The sequence below is a fragment of the Rhineura floridana genome, chromosome 19, assembly GCF_030035675.1.
Source record: "Rhineura floridana isolate rRhiFlo1 chromosome 19, rRhiFlo1.hap2, whole genome shotgun sequence".
Lineage (NCBI taxonomy): Eukaryota > Metazoa > Chordata > Lepidosauria > Squamata > Rhineuridae > Rhineura > Rhineura floridana.
Window position 1 is genome coordinate 14,842,414 of NC_084498.1, and position 21,331 is coordinate 14,863,744.

Here is a 21,331-nt window from a genome sequence, read left to right on the forward strand (position 1 = left end):
ATCATCCTTCTGAGAAAGATCTGGTTAAGGTCAGGTTTCCAAAGGAAGCTGCAGTCACTCTGCCGTGCAGTGCAGAACAGCTTTTTGTGAAGAAGGTCCCCCGCCCCCACTGTCCTCTTCAGTTTTGGGGAACAGTTTATTCATTACCATTGAGCTCAAGAGGCAATCTCTTGAGGGGCATTTCTTGCATCATTTTAAAGGACGCTGCCACATGCTTTGGAGTTGCATCTGCGCCTAAAAGTTCAAGATAATGTGATATATAGTAAAACGACAGTCCATATCCCTGACTTTAAAGAGAAGCAGCAGATGAGGCTTGGGGGGAGGGGAGAAAACCTTGGCATGACTGAAGTTTGAGCACTCCCTTCTGAAATGGTGTTTATCCTAGCTCTGAAATTAACGCTTCATAGATGTTGTTGCAACTCCAGATTTGTCTTTTTTTTAAAAAAGGAAGTGCTGGGCGGGAGGCGGGGACTAAGCTTGATATGCAGAAGGTTAAGCATCTGGCGCCAATGACTGCAAGAGAGGTCAAACTGAAAATGCAGCCGAAATGAATAGGCTGCGCTCTTCTTAGAGAAACCAGGCTAGCCACATGAATGAGCCTAGTAAAAGGGAGACACTTTTCAGATATTCTCTCCCCACCCCTATTGCTTGTACTCCATGCTAGAGAGTGCATGCAGTCACAACTCTTGGAGCTCTTCTTCTGATCTCTGGTTTTAACTGGGCACATGTTTTACTTATAATCTCTCTTTGCCGATGGATTCTGGTCATGGGCTGTTAGGCACCATTAACAGGTTGAAAAGCTGGGCTAAAATCAGCACTTTGGGCAGCAGAGTCACGAGCAGATTTTGGATGTTGTCAGTTTCCTGAGGGGATCTTAAATTTCCAAACAAATGGTTCAACTCAGATTATTTCTCTTCCATTCTCTCCCGCAATTTCTCACTCACTTGGCCACCACCGCTGTGTGTGATAAATTGGCCCTCTTTGAAAATGCTAACTTCAGTCTTGAAAAGATTTAGATATGTCTGAATGTGCCACATTGGCAGAGTATCTTCTGTGCGGAAGGTCCCAGGTTCAATCCCCCAGCATCTCCAGGTAGGGCTGGGAGAGATTTCCTGTCTGAAATCCTGGAGTCAGTGTAGTTAATATTGAGTTAGATGGAAGAATGGTCTGACTCTGTATAAGGCAGCTCCCTATGCTCCCCTATTTAATTTATCAAAAAACTGTTATCTTAAAATGCATGTTTCTTTGGAATCAAAATCAGCACCTGAGATATTTGTGCATGTAGAAAAAGAACCCTTGGGAAGCTGAACAATGTGTTTTGACGTATTTATGGAGTAATGGGACACACATTTTATAATGAGGCTCAAAGAAAAGTATCACTGAAATTGGATAATGAAACTAGATAATGTCCCTTCCCACTCAGGATTAACGTGTGTCCTCTGCCACCTCCTCTTCAGGTCTCGCTCAAGATCACCAAGGAGAAGGGCACACACACCAGAAAGGCGTAGAGAAGAGAGGTGTGTTCCAACTGCTTATCGTGTTAGCAACAGTCCAGGGATGAGCAGGCGGCGCGCACACTCCAGGTACGAGGTTTTACAAAATGGTGCTATATTTCTGGAAGAGGCATTTGAAGTTTCCCTGGCTTGTTTGGCTTTTTACTTACTTATTTAAAATATTCCTGCCCTGCCGTTACTGTTATTTAACGTTCCGAAACAGTGTTCAGTTCTCAGTACAAAACAGCAATAGACAACTATGTTTTATCATCGCCTGTTCAGCTTCACTAATATCATTCTTTAGCATTTCCCTACTTTCTTCTTCTTTATATTATTATTATTATTATTATTATTATTATTATTATTATTATTATTATATTATATTAATGCCTTCATTAGCATATGTACTGTATTTATTCTCTATCTGCTCTATCCCTTCTCCTTTGCTCTTTCCAATTATTCTTTCTTACCTCTATTCAATACATTATGTAACTGCAAGAAGAATTACAAGGGAGAAAGGAAAAGGGGGGCTTGATAGATGAAGTCTATTAAACCAGAAATTCAAATATGTAAGACAAACAAGAATATTACGTTAAACCAATAAAACTATATTTCTGTAAATACATTGTAAAGGAAAATATTACCTACCCTGCCTTTCAGTATACAAATTTCCAAGGTGGCTTACGACATGAGTTAAAATTAACATGTAAATAATTCTTTAAAAAATCAGTGCAACAGCAGCTCCACCACAGGAAATTAGCTGTGGTAAATCTGTCAAGTTTATCTTTAAAAATTACTCCTGTGCAGTCATGCTTAGGGTAGGTGAAACTGGGGAGGGGGAGGGGAAGAAGAGGAAGGGGGTGCCCCTTTCCAAAAGGAAAACATTGTGAACACTAACAATGGTTTTTAGGGCTCCTCCACCTTTTTATTCCACAGCAGGCACATGTCGTCTCCCACCCAAATTTAAACCAAAGCTGTCCCATGCCACATCCACACCAGACCTTCATTCCACTTTAAATAGACATGGCTTTCCCCAAAGAATTCTGGGAAGGGTAGCTTGCGAAGGGTGCTGAGAGTTGCTAGGAGAGGCCCTATTTCCCTCACAGAGCTACAATCCCCAGAACAGGGGCTGACTGTTAAACCACTCTGGCCACTAGAGCTCTGTCAGGGGAATAGGGAACAACTCTCAGCACCCTTCATAAACTACACTTCCCAAGATTCTTTGGGGGAAGCCATGACAGTCTAAAGTGAAATAAATGTCTGGCGTGGGTGTGGCCACCTGATTAGCCAGGGCAAACAGCTGTGAGGCTGGCTTTTAGAACATTGAAAATTGATTCTTACTGAGCATGGCCTATGCTGTAATAGACTTCAGTATTAAATCTCTTAAATTAATTAAAAATCAGCCATGCATATTTTTTTAACTTTTAAACTGCAGAAAATGAAGGTCAGAGTATGGGGTAAGGGCAGTAATAGGATTACAGGTACTCCGTGAATGTGGCTGAATTTTAATTCATTTCAACAAATTATGAGACCACTGACAGAAAAAAGTCCAACAGGGGTCTGGACATTTTTTCTCTTGTTTTACACTTTGAACTCTCAATTTATTTATTTATTTTGATTTGATTTGATTTATTAATCGCCCATCTGGCTGGATTTACCAGCCACTCCAAGCGATGTACATAACAAAACATATAAAACAACAGAATATCAACAGGCAAACAATAAAAACTAACAATAATGATAACTAAACAACAAGGTAGAGGCAACTCAGTTTCAATAATAGGCTTCTCGCCTGTATGGTCCGAGGTGTAACTAGAGATAGGAGTTCCTGATGTAAGAGCTTCGGCTGTGGGGTGGTATATAAATTGAATTAATAAATAAAATAAAAATAAATAAGTCTTCCCACCTTGGCATAAAACCAGTGTGGGAGATAGTCCATTTACAAGATCAAACACCGGCATCTCCCCCAACCCCGGCATCCAGCCGTTCCAGCGAGGAGAGGGGCGGAACAACCAGCCTCTCAAAAACGAAACTAACAGAGCAGTTCTTCTTAGAGAAGCCTCGGCAAAGGGGCCAGAGTGTAAACGCCGCCAATATCAGGCAAGTGGATGAAGGTTGTGTGTATCACCATGAAAACTTAGAGGGTGGCTAAGCAAGCGTTTCTGAGTTCAGGACCATACGTTTCGTAAGGTTTTGTTTTGAAATGAGCTTATGGGAAGCAGCAGAATGGCATGGGGGTATTTTCAGTTTAACATTGCAGAATCCGAAAAATCTACACTGGCTATAGTATACAGCCACTCTCATGGCTGTACGATAAAAAAAATATTACTGTACGTACCTTTGTACCAGAACAGTGCTAACCTTTTGAGATGGGTTGAGCTTGTTAGCTGCAGATATCATAATAGCCTTCAGTGTCGCTGTGTCTCATGAAAGGGAAAGGCAATAACTCAGTGGTAGAACACATGCTTTGCATGCAAAAGATCCCAAGTTCAACCCTAGGCATTTCCAGGTAAAGCTGGGAGAGGCCCCCATTTTGAAACCCAGGAGAGCTGCTTCCTGTCGGTGTCCAGCAATATTGAGCCTGATAGACCAACAATCTGACATGCAGTTTCTCCTGTTCCTGCTGAGCAGAAATGTTTTTCTCTGCACATTGTATGTGGTGGGGAAACAGTTGTGTTAATGGAGATGCTGTTGTAGATTCTGTAGTAGCCATGACATAAGGTTCCTTTATTGTGTAACACACAAATTGCAATTGCCCCTGTGGTGATGGTAGTTTAATTTTCCTTGGGCCAACTTCATAATGTTTCCTTTTAAATTACATTTGTATATTTATATTTAAGTCCCTAGACAACCTGACTGAAATTAAGGTGTAAACTTTTGCTACCAAATGCAATAACTTTTCTATCTAGCATTCAGAAGACTCTGGATTTCTTCTCAAGATAATTTAATAATATAAGTAAACTGCATTGAGATATAAATAAACTGCACTATCTTCTTTTCAACCATACTCTGGTGATACAACAAATGTCCTTCTCCCTGATAGAATCCTTGGAGTAGGAATTAATGTGTCATGGAGATGAGAATCGTGTTAAAGATCTTAATCCCTTTCCCAGCAGTTGATGTTACTTGTTACTTTTCCTCAGGTAGCCTGCCGTCATGTGGGATATAGCACCCACGAGCCCAATCCCTGGGGCTGATGGGAGTTGTAGTTTAAAAAAGTAACTTTTCCAAGCTCTGGATTCATGTGGTGGTGATGAAATGCCTTGTGCTACCATTTTACTACAGTAAATTTGTTATTACTAGTTAATATACATTTGCCATTTATGAAGGAGTCGGAGTCGGACAGTAGAAAAATAGAGGAGTCGGAGTCGAAGGACTGGCGTGTCGACTCCACAGCCCTGTTGGGGCTGTACATTATCCCCCACCTGTGGGCGTGTACTGAACTTTCTCCCCACACAACCTCTCTGCACAACAGCTGCAGATTGGGACTGTACACTCTCCCCCACTTGAGGACGTGTAAAGAGGTCGACTTGACTGCACAATTGCTGCACTGTGTATTTCGGACTGTACATTCTCCCCCACCTGCGGGCGTGTACTGAAGTCCGTCGCCACACCGCACCCCCCACCTCTGTGCGTGTGTTGGTGATATGTATACCTCATCTCTGTGCATATACAATGGCGGATCAACAACAAGAGGCACAGTCGTCTGGGACAAAGCAACCCTGCAAGGCCTCACATCACAAGGCTGCTAAGCAAAAACAACCCAGACTTCACTCCAAGGCTGTGGCTAAAACCAAACACCTATCTAGCCACAGCGCCACAAAGCGAGCACATTATGTTTTGGTTCCGCCTTCCGATGCTGCTGCCCAAGAAAGTTTAACAGCCCGCTTTCATTCGCCATCTGGATCATCTGAGGATGACTTTGAGGGTTTTCCTACCCAGCCTGTGGACTGTCACTCTCAACCCACTCTATCGACTACGGCTCATACGTCACACCACTCTACTGAGCCCCCTGCAGCTGTGCCTCAACAAGGGCAACCACCTGCTTCTTTACTGGGACTGCAGTTGTCTCCTAAATTCCTTTTGCAGTTGAAGGATGTGTTGAGCTTCTTATCACAAGAGCAGTCGAGAGCCCAAACGACTTCATTACTTCAGCACAGTGATCAACGGCTGTAGTGATGTGTTCCCTCCTTCCTCACCTAACCCATTCGATGCCATCAGGGACAGGATTGGAGATGAGAATCCCAGTTTCGAGGATACAGCGTATTCTCTTCAAGCCGAGGGGCATGAGTGGAGCGATGAGGCAGAACTCAAGGAGGACACGTCCTGTCGCCTGTTTGATACTGCCGACTATCTTCCCCTCGCTCGTAGAGTTCTCGGCACATTAGGCCTTCAGACCCCACAACCTGAATCTACTGCTCCTCCGGTGAAAGGGGCTAAGGTCCGCAAATCTCCAAGATCAATGGAGCACTACCTTCCTGTGCCAGACCCCATCCACAAACTGGCCACGGAAGAATTGGATTGCCCCCTGCAGGCATGCCGCTTTTCTATCATGGCTAAAAGACTCTATGCATTGTCCCTGGACTTCATGAATCGCCTGAGTGTCCCGGGAATAGAGCCGGTCTCTAGTTTAGTTTTGAGGTCCCTCCTTCCAAAACAAGGTGAGTCACAGCTAAAGGACCCGTTTGAACGCTGCATGGACTATCCTGCCTTGCTTGCATCATGAAACACAAGCCATTTTTCATGGGATTGCCCGGTCTCCCATGTTATCATTGACCAGTCCCAGATCTGCTTATCCTCAGCAAGGCAGTCCCTAGCAGTCCTCAGGACTCAGTCATGGCAGCACATAGCACAGACTCCACGGCAGTGTTTCAGAATTTCTGTTGCGTAAGAACAGTTTTTAAACAGAAACTGCTGATTCCTGCTCTCAGCAGTTTTATCTGCTGAAGGACCCCCAGTGAGATGTTGGGCATGTTGGAACTTTTTCACTCAATTAACATCGCGCAGCAGCTAAAGGCCCATAAAGCTTTGCCATCTCCATGTAAATCAGTATCTAGTCACATTTTCCTGCATCTGTGCGTTGCAGAAGATCAGTAATGATGAGCTTTGGCCACACTGTCTCTCAAAGAAGACTGTCCGCTACAATCGGTCTTTTCAGCACAGAACCTCTTATGGGCTTCTAAGAAACTTCCCCTTGTTGCCCAGAAGATCTTATGGAAGAACAAGTCTTGTTGGTGTTTTCTTGAAAATGAAATGTAACTCTTTCCTCGCTTTGAAAGCGTTTTCCCTGCTGCTTCTGAGACATCAAGCAGCTTGTTCAAGACAGAGCTGTAGGGCCATTAAGCATGTGCATGTCTGAGGACTTTTGTTCTCTTTTAATACTGTAGCCCTGCTCTGAGCCAATCATGCATGGTCTTCAACAGTTAGGTCCATTTATCTAAATAAAACAGCCTTCCCCAACCTGTTGCCCTCCAGAGGTTGTTGCGCTACAAACTCCCAGTATCCCTGCCCATTGGCCCTGCTGGCTGGAACAGATAGGATTTCAAAACATCGGGAGGGCATCCCCTTAAATTAAAAAAAAAAGATTTCTTCCCTTCAGATGCACCTTCCTAATTTGGCAGTGACTCCTTGCAACGAAGGGCATCGTCGCCTTTAAAGTCCCTTCTGTACAGCGGAAGTAAAAAGTGCTATGGAATTGGATGTGCAACATCCAGTAGTCACTTGGTGGATCCTCCCACTGTTACTGCCGAGTTTAACAGAAGAAAGAGCTTTATTAACAGTCTTCATTTAGAATCAGGAAGGGGGATGTTTTTCATATTAGTCTTGGGTTTTACGCACTTCCTAGATAGACAAGTAGTGAACTGGATCTGTAGGAAATGTAGGGCATTGTTGTGAGTCCAGCACTGTTCATGTATGGAGTGGAGGGGCGAGGAATCAGACAGGAGGTTCCCCCCCCCAAGTTGCATACTGCCACTTTCTAAACTGTTAATTTATATATGTTGGAGACATCTGCTGCTTACAGTTATAGTTTTGCAAACTGTGCTGTATTGTGACTGTTTGATTTGCTCTGTGATCTCAATTTTTTTAAAAAAAATCTTCTACCCTCTTAATCTGGCTCATTGTACATAAAAGGCCGTTGTGGAGGCAAGCAAAATGTATGCCACAAAGCTGATAGCTGGGGAAATACTGGAGATAATAATGACCAGTAATGAATCCCGCATGTGGGAACAGGCCGCGATCATAGGAACACAGAGCTAAGGGTCCACAATAATATATCCCAGTGCTGTGTGTGTTGGATTATCAGCTTTCAGGTGAACGTCTTGAGTATTTGTGGGTTGCCAGCAGTCGCTTTTCTCTGGAAAGCCTTCAGTTGTGGATGTCACTTATCTGTTGATTTGTCTGCAAGCTGGAACAGGCAGGATAAATGTGTGTCTTACATAAGACATGAATGAATGTGAGCTGGAGGTTTTTACTGTCGTTTTTGTGTCATTCCTTGAGTATGGACATTTTGAGCATGTGTCAATAAAATAGCTTTGAAAAATAAACAGACATGACCCCAGTGCACTCTCTTCATGCTAGCTTATCAGCACTCCCAGCATGATTAACACTTTTGTATTCTGTTTGAGAGAGTGGGTGAGCCTTGGGTAATGCATGAGATGGCACCATACCTGTACCCCAGACCTCCCAGGACCCATGAGTCTTTTAGTCCAATAGAGATTGAAGATCATGGTACAGATTCAACTTGGTATTCCGTTGGGTCATATTTGACTCTTCTATCCAGGGAGGAGGAGGAGTGAGGATGCACATAAGCCCTAGACTGGCTTCCCTGTCTTGAAAAAAAATGAAATGGACTGCCTTCAAGTCGATTCTGACTTATGGGCGACCCTATGAATAGGGTTTTCATGGTAAGCGGTATTCAGAGGTGGTTTACCATTTGCCTTCCTCTGAGGCTGGGAGGCAGTGACTGGCCTAAGATCACCCAGTGAGTTTCATGGCTGTGTGGGGATATGAACCCTGGTCTCCCAGGTCATAGTTGAACACCTTAACCGGTACACCACACTGGCTCTCTTTCTCTGTCTTAAAGAATGCTAAAATGTTCATGCAAGAAAAGAAGAGGACCCCCCCAAAAAAAGGATTTTCCCCTGTAATCTCTGAGAAATGTTATGGTTTGATATAAGCAAGCATCCATATACTGTTGAAATTGAATTCACCATAGAAACGGAATTAATCTTCGCTTCCCTCAACCTTTTCTGTATATTATGGATTACTTATCTGCATATGTCTTGTCTGTATCACTAGCACTCTGTTCATTTTTTTCTGTCCATGTGGTGTCCTGTCTCACTGTGCAGTATATGATTCTTGAAAGCTGCTCCTGACACATTCTTCATTAGGCATAGAAATCAAACTTTTCTTTTTTAAAAAGAAAAAGTAGGCCTGTTTGGATTCTTTGCTTGCTGCCTGTTTTTTCGCCTCCTTAGCCCACGTCCTATTAACACACAAATGGTACAGAAAGCGTAGCTTTAAAGAGATGGTGATCTTAAATTCATATATTTTAAAAGCAGCACCTTTTTTATTGGACTAAAGGATAGCTAACAAAATTAACTGTATTTAGGCTGTTTCTTTTCTTTGTAATTAAATACAACAGTTTTATCACCTGAAGTGATTTTTTGTGGGGCCTGCGTGGCTACAGATGTTGTCATTTCTCAAGACAGCCTGCTTATAATCCTGCATGTGGTGGCACCTGTGCACAAGCAGCGGTCTCTGTAAGAAGCTGGCATGGCAAGATTTTCAAAGCAGCTCCAAGATGGTTGTGTTACTTGCTGTCAGCTTGCAGTGTTTGAGGTATAGCAGATACTGTATACTTTTCTGCTGAGCATCATGATGGATGTTCCACCTCTCCGAAAGGGGAGAGGTGTTGGTGCTCTTGGCTGCCAGAATAGATTCTTCAGCTTCTACTTAAGCGTAAGTGAATGGTGGTCTGGCCCTTTGGTCTAGCTCCACATTGGAAACTCACTTGTATTGTATTGTCAGATAATTGTCCATATAGCCCAGTACTGTCTGCTGTGACTGGCAGCAGATCTCCAGGGTCTCAAGCAGAGGCGTCTCTCATCACTACACTCCCTATTGAAATACCAGGGATTGAACATCAGGCTTTTGGCAGCTGGGATCCCTCCCATAAATGCCTGAGTCTTTAGCTGTGTTACTACTTGTTGGTAGTGTAGAGTACTTCAAAGGACTCAGGTGGGCTATCCCTCCAGTAGTCCAGAACACACAGATCTTCTCCTCTCCATCCAGTAGGTGGCAGTCTCTTTACTTAAAAGAAAAAGACTCCACTGGGGTTGCACCTTCTCCTTCCTCTTCAGAGCTAGTTCTTTTCTTGCCTTCTCAGCAGATGCATGCAAGTCTCCCACCCCACCCCAAGTTGAATGTCCAGGTCTTTGGGCTGCATCCCAACACTGAAGCCGGTCTGGGCAAGGTATCGGTAGATAGGGCACCTGTATCTTCACAAACTTGGTCCCACAGCTGATGTGGCTAGTGGGGCAACTTAACCAAGAGTATGTGACATGGGGGTCCTCCAGAACGGGCCACCCTCTGGAGGAAGATGTTGTCAGGAAAGCTATATATGCTATAGGGCCGGTAGCTATCTCAATCCTGTAATAGATTGCAGAGTACTTTGTTTTGGCCCTTTGTTAAATCTACAGTTAAAAAGGGGGTTTTATGTGCCCATAAAACTCCTTCCTCTTATGTTTGCAATTTTCACTTACGTCTGCCAGTCACATTACCAATTCAAAACAACCTCATTCCGACTGCTGCAGCTGAGACGGTTTGAATTAGTGTTTTTATATTCTGTTGAAAAATACTGTTCTGTACTGAAGATTTTTGTAGAGAATAACTCCTTATTTCTTGGCTTTAAGAGGCCAACATACGTAAGAAGAGCGAGGACATTCACAACAGTGTAATGAAGCAGCAAGCCCCACGTGTTGGCCACATTGTCCAGATGTGAGGGACTCCCACAATGGGCCATCCCTTAGAGCAGCCTTTCTCAACCGGTGTGGCTCCAGATGTTGTTGGACCACAACTCCCATCTTTCCTGACCATTGGCAATGCTGGCTGAGGCTGATGGGAGTTGTGGTCCAACAACATCTGGAGGCACACTGGTTGGGAAAGGCTCCCTTAGAGGGAGGTTAGGCAGGTGGTGCCTTCACTGTAGGTGCAGGGCAACCAGAGAAAAGCCTTCACACTTGCAAAGATGGGAGGTTCCTTGACACACAGTCTTAGTTTCCCCCTCCCCCAGTTCCTGGCACACATATTTTGTCTGCCTGGGTCTTTTCATTGAATTACTGGTTTGGAGATAACATATGTATGTACTTCACTTGTCAGCATATATATACTGCCCAGTAATAATGTTCTCTGGGTAGTAATTGTGAACTATATTTTTTCATTTATCATTTTTTAACCATTGATAATAAGCCACTCTGGAAGCTTGTCAAACTGAAGAGCGTGGTATTTACATGTGTTAAATGCATCCATTTTTATTGTTTTTTATTATGCCATCAGCGTGCATAGCATTTTACAGTATGCAAGAGGGAAGGTCTCTGTCCTGTGCAGTCCAAAATTCAGCTCAGGAGAAACAGAGGAAGGAGAGGCAGGGTTTACACATTGGAAGAAACATGTGACTGTTTTGGCTGCGTGTACTTAGGCTCAGTTACAGGCAGGGTGACAGTACGGTATGGGAACTTGGGGGCTCTTTCAGAGGCTTCATGGAAATGGTGGGCGTTGAGGAGGGATTTGAAGGAAGTACGGAAAGTGGCATCGTGCCACTGTTTTGGGGGGCAGTGCCAAGCATATGGACGCAGCAAGGAGGGAAAAAGGGATGGAGTGTTTTGATAGATAGAGCTAGTTGCCACAGACTTCAATATTCATGACATGATTTCTTCTACCATCTGCAAAACACCAGATATTTTCAGGCCATTAAGTATTATCATTGCAGTTTCATTATATAAATTAAAAGGGTAAATTAAGAGATATTCAGGGTCTAAACTAAAATCTTGCATTTTGTGGAGTACTGTATTATAGGTTTGACTTTGGGGAGATACTTTAGCATTTGGTTGTATTAAAAGAAAATGTTTTCTTTGATGCATCTGCTCCAAGGGAGCTAAAAAGACTGAGGAAAGAAATCACGCCCTTTCCATACCTGATTGCACAGCTTTAGATTAATCAAAATATTGCTTTCCTCTTGTTATGTTTTCAGAAGTCCTCATGAAAAGAAGAAAAGGAGATCTCACTCCCACACCAAGTCCAAAGCGAGGTCTCATTCGCCATCTGTCTCGCCAGGCAAACCATCTGCGCATAAGAACTCCACCCATTCAGCCAGTGTCTCTCCTGTGGAGAGTAGGGGTTCCAGCCAAGAACGTTCCGGGTAATGGGCTGTTTTTAAAGTCTAGGCGCTGGCACTTCCCTGGTGCAAAATGCTGTGGCTAAACTCTTGATGGGGACAGATTACTGCCAGCTCCTGACTCCAGTGCTCAGACACAAGCACTTGCTGCCTATACGCTACCAAGCCAGGTTCAGAGTTCTTGTACTGATTTACAAAGCCCTTAACAACTTGGGTTCAGGATACCTCAGGGATCGCCTGATCCCTTATATCCTGGCCCAATAAGTGAAGTCTTAATGGGAGTCACTGAGAGTGGTTCCACTGTGGCTCAGATACACAGCTTGTATCCACCAGGAGTTGTGTATTCAATATTGTGTGCCCAGTTTTATGGAACTCCCATTTCAGGTCGGACAGGTCCTCTCCCTGTGAATGTCCGGCACCAACAGAATATTTTTTTTATTCCATCAGGCATTTTAACTGAATTTTGATTTTATAGTTCTAACTAGTTTTCATTTTCACTGTATAGCATTATCTGTACACCACTTAGAGAATATTGTAATTAAGCAGTATATACATTATTGAAATCAATAAATAATAAAAATAAATGAATTAGTTCTGACACAGGGCTAAAGGGCAGAGTATCCAAAATAGGGAAAAACGTGCTTGTGTGCAAGAGGTTCTCATAGGCCTACCACTAAAACAAGTGCCCAGTTTAGTTATTCTCTGGGGTAAATGAAGAGGACTATTTGCCTGTCATTTAGCTGATCGCCTCTATTGTCCTCCAAAGTGGTGCCGATAACTTTATTGCACTTCTGCATCTGATCAGAAATTCAGGGAACCAGGGTAGTGATAGTATTCTTTTTACAGCTTAGGAGGATAATACAGAGGGATTTACACATACAGCTGATGAGGCTGGATTGTAGAATTGGGCAGCAGGGGAGGCATCACAACTTTTGAAAGCTATTCTGCATTTAAAAACAACTGCTACTCCCATCCTGCAAGCGGAAAACAAGCTCTACTCCTTAGTATGCTAGTTTTCTGACTGCAGGGATTTTTAATGTATTAATTTATGCAATTGGAGCATATAAAGTCATATAGTTCACTCTACCACCTCACATTACTGCGTGTGTAGATTTAGCAAAATGTGGTCAGCTTGCCAAGTGATTAAATTCACACAGTGATGAAATTGTCATCTGAATTCACCCTTTCCTTTCATGGGCATGTCCATTCCTACTGTGCCCAAACAGCTGCTGTTTCTCCTTGCATTAATTTCAGCTGTGAAATATCTTCTGTCTTATGAATACAACCACTTCATTGAAGATTAAATTTATCACTGTTTAAGAGTGACTTCCCTATATTCTCCTTGCTGATGGATTTTTTTTTTCAGTCTTTTGTTTTAAGAATACCGAAGATACTGATTTTTTTGGAAGTCACTCTAGTGAGCTGTTTCTGCTTAGGTATCTCTCTTTGTCTCTTAAGCATTTTATGAGGAAAATGGTAGTCAGTGTCCTTTGGATCTCTTTCAACAGTCATTTAACATCAGACTGCTGGTTAGGCATAAACACCTAAATGCAGTCATCCTGTTGCAGACTGGTTTTGAGAATCCATCAGGGATGAGAAGAGTTCACACAGCTCAGAATGGCTTCCCTTTATCTAGATGTGTTTTAAAGCTATGCCTCCTCCTCCCATCTGATAATACTATAGTATTACTATTATCCACACTATACATTTAAAGCACATCCAGTGCACGTTGAAAGCACATGACTTCCCTTGAACAATCGTGAGAATTGTAGTTTGTTAAGGGTGGTAGGAAGTTGTAACTCTGAGGGGGAAACCACAGTTCCCATGATTCTTTAGGAAAAGTTATGTGCTTTACATGTATATTGTGGATCTGCCCAGAACTTTAACCTAAACAATAATAGTTGTTTACCTTAATTGTCTCATTAACCCTTACAAGAAGCTTAGAAGGCAACAGACCAACGTTATCACTGTGGTAGCACAGGGGCAGGGAGGTGGGATGGCTGAGGCTTAGAAGAGCTTGTCTGAGACCTACCGAATTCATGGCAAAGGTGACGTTTGAACTTGCAGCTCATTCTCTTAGCAATTCGGCTACATTCGCTTTGTCTTTTTCATGTTTGAAATATCTGAATATATTTCTCTTTGCATTAATTGTCTATTGACAGTCTTTCTATATTTCTATTATTCTTTTAGGGGAGTTTCTTTGGAAAAAGATGGCCAGATCTCTTCAGCAATAGTGTCATCAGTACAGAGTAAAATAACTCAGGTACAACTCAATATGTTCCCACTTACAAGGCCTTATGATTACTAAATTATATGTCCGTTTTGTAACAATCATGTTGCATTATGTTTGAATTGCTGTTTCCAGTATTGAAGTGGGGCACTACAAATGGGTATGTAATTGGCAAATGTCTAGATTTTAAATCTGTCTGGTTTATGAGCGTTACTCCTATCTTGTCTGTCACTGTGGCATGATTCTAGAAGCCGAGCAGACTTCTTTACTGCCAGAACAGGTTTGTATTTCGGAATCACAGGAAAGACCTCTTTTTGTTCAAACTATGCTATTCTCTTCTTCAGATCTCTACCCTGTGGTTTTCCATTACCTTCATCTTTAAGCACAAGCTCCCCTTGTCTTTGCCTTTTAAAAGCACCCCACAGCCAAGTCTCCACATTGTCTTTTGTTTACTTCTGTTCAGTACTGTAGTGGCAAATTCAGAAGTGCAGGGCCTTTTCATGATAGTCACAGCAACACCCCTCCCCCCCCCATTTTTTGCTGCTGGGTTGAAAATAAGATCTTTATTTATGCCTTCGTCCACAACAACAGATGTCCCTAGGAGCCAATCAGCATGAAAGGGGAGAGTGTTAGCTAGTGAGAAAGTCTTCTCAGTGGCTGACTCACCTTTCACTCTGATTGGCTCCAATCAGCAGGAAAGGACAAGGAAGCATGTTAGAAGACTCTTCTCAGTGGCCAACACACTCCCCTTTCATGCTGATTGTCTCGTAGGATGCTGGACCCTGCTTCCAAAAAGGTAAGGGGTCTGAGACGCTGGATGACTACACCCATTCTTCTGTTCCCTGATATATCCCTGCCTATAATCTTCAGTCTTAAGTGCCCTACAGTTTCTTTGGCATTGCTGTCTTAAATTACTCTGCCCATTCTTGTTTTCTGCCTCTTACACCTGGAACTCTGTCCCAGCGGCACAGCGACTTCTCCTCCCGGCCTTTCAAACCCATCTACAAGCCCTCACTTTTCCATGAAGCCCATCTCTCTCTCTCGCCCATCTCTCTCTCTCTCTCTCTCTCTCTCTCTCTCTCTCTCTCTCTCTCTCTCTCTCACACACACACACACACACACACACACACACACACACGCACGCACACAAAGAAAGAGAGAGAGAGTCTGTGCTGCAGCAAAGTCTTTAAAAATGATCATCTGGTAAGAGTACCCTAGCACTACAATCTCTTTTCCAACATTTTATGTCACTAGTTTTGATCAAAAAGCAAGGTAAGCTTCATTATCAGTGGGTGGGTAGAGGAACAGAGTGGTTATAGCCCCCATCCCCAACATATTTCCCCACCTCACCCCTTCTTTCCATATTTATATTATTTATTTATAAAAGTGCATACCGCCCTTTCACAGAACATCAAGGAGGTGTACAGCAACATAAAAAACATTTTAAAAGCAATACAATCAATCATTGAAATGATTGGCTACTCAGGAGACATTTTAAACAACTGGATAGGCCTGTCAGCATAAAAAAGTCTTCAAGAGATGCCCTAAAATCAAAAGCAAGGATACTTGCCATTCTTTTGTTTAGGAGAAGCAAACCCCTGTACTTGGACAAAATTACAGTCAAGGCACAACCTGTTCTCTGCCCCCAACAGTGGCAAGCCCAGCTCTCCCTAGAAGGGACCTCACAACTTTTTCTAACCCCTCCTGAGGAGTCATTGCTTTACACACATCCTCCCTCCATAGACCGACCATCTCCTTGGCTCCTCATGATGGTAGGCATTTTGCTAGTTCTAGCCATATTTGACAGCCATGTGGACATGGCTGCCCCACCCCACCCCCCAGAATAATTCTAATTAAAACTAAAGAGGACCTTAATGATAATTATAATATAGTTTTGACTAGAATAGTGCACAAACTGCTGCACTGTGAAAAGATACAGTGAACTTGTTTACTGATTTGGGTGTATAAGAGCATCCACTTTTTTGTTGTGGGTCACAGCGTCCATACAGTCACATCCAGCCTTTGGCACACAAAGCAAAGTGCACATAAATCTATCTAATGTGTTCAATTTCCTTCACACAATATAGTCAAGTAAACAATAATTCTGTGATCTCGCTGCTCAGTTTCACTTGTCTTACAAATGCATCTTCTTGCATTGCTTATTGCAAATTTAATTTGACTCGGCAGGATAGTTCCTAAACGGATATTTGAATTTCTGTTAATACGCTAGTCTTGAGAAATTGTGTTTGGTGCTTTTAATAATTTGTGTCGTTTTTCAAGAGTGCAATTATTGAACAAGCATTCTGCTTGCAATTTTGGTTGGATGTGATCCTTTATACTTAAATGGATAGAACTCAGTAGAGTTTTGATTAAAAGAATTGCCTCCTCCAAAGGAGATGCAGTCTGATTCTGTAGAGCAGGGATTGCCAATACGCTGCCCTCCAGATGTTTTGGACCACAACTCCCATCAGGCCCAGTGAGCATGACAAATGGTGGGGGGTGATGGGAGTTGCAGTGCACAAGCTCTGGAGGGAACTTGAGACATATACTTTGTCCCTGTTATAGAGGGCTATCCCTGTTGTAGAGATAGTTCTACTCAGTAGGCCTAGTGAAATTGACAGGTCTAAATTAGCCAAGTCTGTTCATTTTAATGTGTTGACTCAGAATAGGCCTAATATTGCATACAACCCAGAGTTGTATCCAAGGAGCACCATACGGTCCCAGGGCGGGTCGCAACATATTAAAATGCAACATTAAGAACAGTTTAGAACACATTTCAATCACAAAAATGAGATGGGTCATAAAATATATGTCTCAAGTGTCAGAAACCAGGGTAAGGAGGTGCATCTTCAGCATGCGACGAAAACTGTATAAGGTGTCAGATGAACCTATGTGGAGAGGGAGTTCCACAACTTAGGGGCTGCCATAGAGAATGCCTTCTCCCAGGCTACCACCTCCAAGGTGTCTCAGGGCAGTGGAACTACCAAGAGGGCCCTCTCTGCTGATCTTAACACCCGAGAGGCTTTTACGTTATATAAGCCATAATCTATCGCTCTCTCTGCAGCAGCCCATTTTTCTGCCTTCAGTAAAGGTGTAGCTCTTAGAGACCATAGTGAGTCATTAATTTAGATGTTTTGAGCTATACTGATTGAGTTATTTAGGCTGCCAAAATGCTCAGTTTACCTAAAAGATTACATTTTGCTCTGAGATAGCCTTTGCAGAAGTTGCCGAGTGTAGTTACAGTTCAGCGCCTCTGACTTCCTTAGGAATTTAAGCCTGTTTGAAAATGCTTCTTGGCATCCTGGAACAGCTCACTTTACAGCAGAGATGTTATGCTCCTGCTTGCCGCCCTGGGCTCCTGCTGGGAGGAAGGGCAGGATATAAATCAAATAATAAATAAATAAGTTCTCTGCATTTTGTCAGGATTAGTAACGGAGTGTTTGTGGAGAACTTTTGTAGGCATGTTGAGGAGGCGGGGCTTACCTCCATGCCCTGCCCCCAGTGTCTGACGCCGTCCACTCATTCCCCAACCTTCCCAAAACAGGGAAGGTCCGCAGGGAGCTGGCATTCGCATTTATTTGAACGCAGGCAGAACACCTATGATTGGGGACCCCACTTTCAGGGTCCTCAGTCACGTGAGATGTTCAACTGGAGTTCAAGCAGATGTGAGTACAAGCCTCCTGCAGACCTTTCCCACTCAACATGGGGAAGGGTGGGGACTGAGAGGGCGGGGCCACAAACACGGGAACATTGGGGGCGGGGCTTGCATGCACAGCTTGCCCCATTCACAGGTTTAGCTTCGCATGTTCAGGCAAATGCCTAAACACTGTTGTATTAGTCTTTTTCTTTTCCCTCTTTGCCTGTATTTTCCCTTTATCCATTGGAAGAGTCTCCTTTTGCATGATTTTTATCTATATATCAAAGGTAGCATGATGATGATGGATTCTTGACTCCCATCATCCCTGACCATTGGCCATGCTAGCTGAGGCTGATGGGAGCTGGAGTCCCAGCAACATCCAGTGGGCACCAACCACATTGGCAATCCCTGCTGTGTACAATTTGAATGTCCTCTACCAGATTTTTCTGAAAAGCTCTCACTGTTGTTTCCTGTATTTGTTGCAGGATCTTATGGCCAAGGTGAGGGCAATGCTTGCAGCTTCCAAAAACATCCCAACTAGTGCCTCCTGAGACCAGAAGGGGTTTAGAAGGCTATGTACAGATGGAGTCTTGGTTCCAGCAGTTCCCAACTTCCTTCTTCTCCAACAGCAGATTTCAAGGAGTTTAAATCCTTGTTATGTATAGCAAAGGATCTCATTGGAACTTCAATGATTTTTCCACATGGAAACTTCCTTTTGATAAAAAATCGGCCTTTGGAGGGTTTTGTAAATTATGTTTTGACCAGTTCTTCAGTACGAATTTTACCATGCACAGTTGTCTGTATATATGTATATACAATGTTCCTGCGAGTGTTAATGCAAATAAAAATGCAGATAAACACTTTTTGTTATATACTTTTTGGAGGTTCTTTTTTTCTTTTATTTACATTATTTTAAACTCACTTTTCAATCAGGAATCTCCAAAGTAAAGTAGAAATAGAAGATTGCAGCATAAAGCCATAAGATACCTGCAGAAACAGCAGACAACGGGAGAAAACAAAAGAGCAAGCACTGCTTATAACTGCTAACCATAAAGAGCCTGCCAAAAAGGAAAAGTCTTAACTGCCTGCTTAAAGCAGACAGGCTCCCATCCTCCTCCTCCTCCTCCTCATCATCATCACTGCTATTTCAGTGTGTATCCCAACCTTCCTCCAAAAAGGAGCCCAAGGTAGCAAACACACAAAATATCAAAAAACGGTTTCCAATACAGATGCAGACTGGGAAAGATATACTTAAAAAGCTTGTTGGAAGAGGAAGGTCTTCAGTTGGCAATGAAAAGACAACAGAGATGGCACCTGTCTAATACTTAATGGGAGGGAATTCCAAAAGGTAAGGCACCACAACATTAAAGGCCCAATTATTGTGTGGAATAGACCTGATAAGATGATATCTGCAAAAGGTCCCCACCTACAGAACACAATGATCAACTGGGTATATAAGGAGTGAGATGACCTTTCAGGTACCCTGGTCCCAAACTCTGTAGGGCTTTAATATACCAAAACCAGTACCTTTAACTTAGCCCAGTAGCTAATTGGCAGCCAGTACAATTCATGTACTGTTACAGTACTGGAGATATACTAGCAACCACCACTGGGAAAAGGTTTGTTCACTATTTGGCTGGTGCCCACTGGGTCTATAGTAATTCCCAGATCTTGAGCAGGAATTGTGCTTCCTCAAATCCCCAGACTTGGATCATAAAGGTCTTCTAAAGGTAAGGATCAGCACTTTGAACTTTGCTAGGAAACTAATCAGCAGCCAGTGGAGCTCATTGTAAAATAGATACGTTATTCCCCTACCAATATCAAAGGGGTATGGTCTGCATGTAATTAATCTGACTTTGACAGTGTTTAAAAAATCACCTGAAGCTTTTTAGCACAGGCTGTTTTGAAATCTGAAAACTTCAGTGCGTCATTGAAGCACTCCACATACTCTTTAGTCACTGACCTATTTTTCTTTTGACATGTTCTTAAATCCACTATCATCATTTCCCCACAAGCAAAATAGCTACTGTTCTCCAGAGATCCAAGACTTTCCATATTTTTTTCCATGCTAGAGAAAAATAGTCTTGAAAGTTAGTGAAGATGGTATCTTGCCCTAATAAATGACTGGTGGCAAATAGCAATTATATGCTAAATCTTGTGAGCCTCCTATAATTACAGATTCATTTATCATGCAGACTGAAGTTCAGTGCAATAACTTAAAAACTTTTTTTCAAAATAAAATGGCAATATTTTAAACAGTGGCTTGGGGGAGGGTAGCCAAAGATAAAAACGTTGATCAATGACCTGTTACCATAGTTTTCTAAACAATATGGTTTGACTGTGTACTGTGTGATAATAGCACTTTAAATTTGACTGCTTGAAAGGAATAGAGAAGCGGAACAATTCTTCTGGCTGAATGTGATCTCTAGAAAAACTACAGCTCCTGCAATACTTAATTAAAAGTTTGAGTATTTTGTCTTGCTGTTGATTCACTTCAATTAATAGAGCAGTAGGTATGTTCCATTTTGTGAAACATAATAAAGGAAGGCAGAGGGGAAATTAATCATTACTGAATCCAGTTAAGGAAAAGTATAAATGCATTCAAGATGACAATCATTGCAAGAATCTTCAGACCAAAAGACTAGCCTCACTTCTGGAAGGTCACCTTTTGACCGTCTTCAGAAAGAAGTCACATGCCTGCTAAAGAGCCATTTAAGATGCCCCGCTAATGGATTTATGTATTAGTAAAGTGCATGGCCTGCAGCCTAGCACAGGGATTTTGACAGCAGCCATGCTTCTAAAAATATTCCAAATGCACCATATAAAACCAGAGCATAAAATCAGCAGCAATTCAACATCACTAGTCATTTCCATCCCCTTTTAAATTTGTCCGCACCCATTGTTTCAACAGCCAAAATACTTTCCCAAAATGAGAGTTCTTGTGGAATCTTCTACATAAAGAACACTTTATTTATTTATTGCATTTATATACCACCTCATAGCCAAAGCTCTCTGGGCAGTTTACAACAATTAAAAACTATAAAAACAAGTATACAAATTTAACACCATACCAAATTAAAACCCATAAAAACCGATAGGCACGTTAAAAACATGCTATGAAGAAGAATAACCTGCCTTACTATGGCACTGACCTTGCTGACCACGTGAGAATTGCTGCCCTGGGCTCCTACTAGGAGGAAGGGCGGGATATAAATCAAATGAGAAACTAAGATTTCATTTACTTTCCATGCCCTTCTTTGGAAGAGCCCTTTTTAGTTTCCTTTTCTGATGAATCAGGAATTAACCCATGTGGAGATATGAAGGGGGAAATAGCTAGAGCACCTCTTTTGCATGCAAAAGGCCCCAGGTTCAAGTTATTATTTATTTATTATTTAATTTATATCCCACCCTTCCAGTAGGAGCCCAGGGCGGCAGACAAAAGCACTAAAAAAAAACACCCACTTTAAAACATCATTAAAACAGACCTTAAAATATATTAAAACAGCCTTAAAAACACTTTTTTTAAAAAAAATCTTTAAAACCATCTTTAAAAAAAAAAAGTTTTAAAACCTGTT

At 42.4% G+C, this 21,331-nt stretch overlaps 1 protein-coding gene across 3 annotated transcripts in view; it reads left to right on the forward strand.

Moving 5' to 3' along the window:
• SFSWAP (splicing factor SWAP) overlaps positions 1-18,626 on the forward strand; it is a 137,607-nt gene extending 118,981 nt beyond the window's left edge. For all 3 annotated transcript variants that reach the window (XM_061602318.1, XM_061602320.1, XM_061602319.1), the window contains 4 exons: positions 1,458-1,583; positions 11,746-11,913; positions 14,080-14,152; positions 18,242-18,626. In XM_061602318.1, the coding sequence (XP_061458302.1) occupies positions 1,458-1,583; positions 11,746-11,913; positions 14,080-14,152; positions 18,242-18,307 (433 nt within the window). In that variant the 3' untranslated portion in view covers positions 18,308-18,626. The remainder of the gene's footprint in view (positions 1-1,457; positions 1,584-11,745; positions 11,914-14,079; positions 14,153-18,241) is intronic.
• Positions 18,627-21,331: the final 2,705 nt, after the last annotated feature.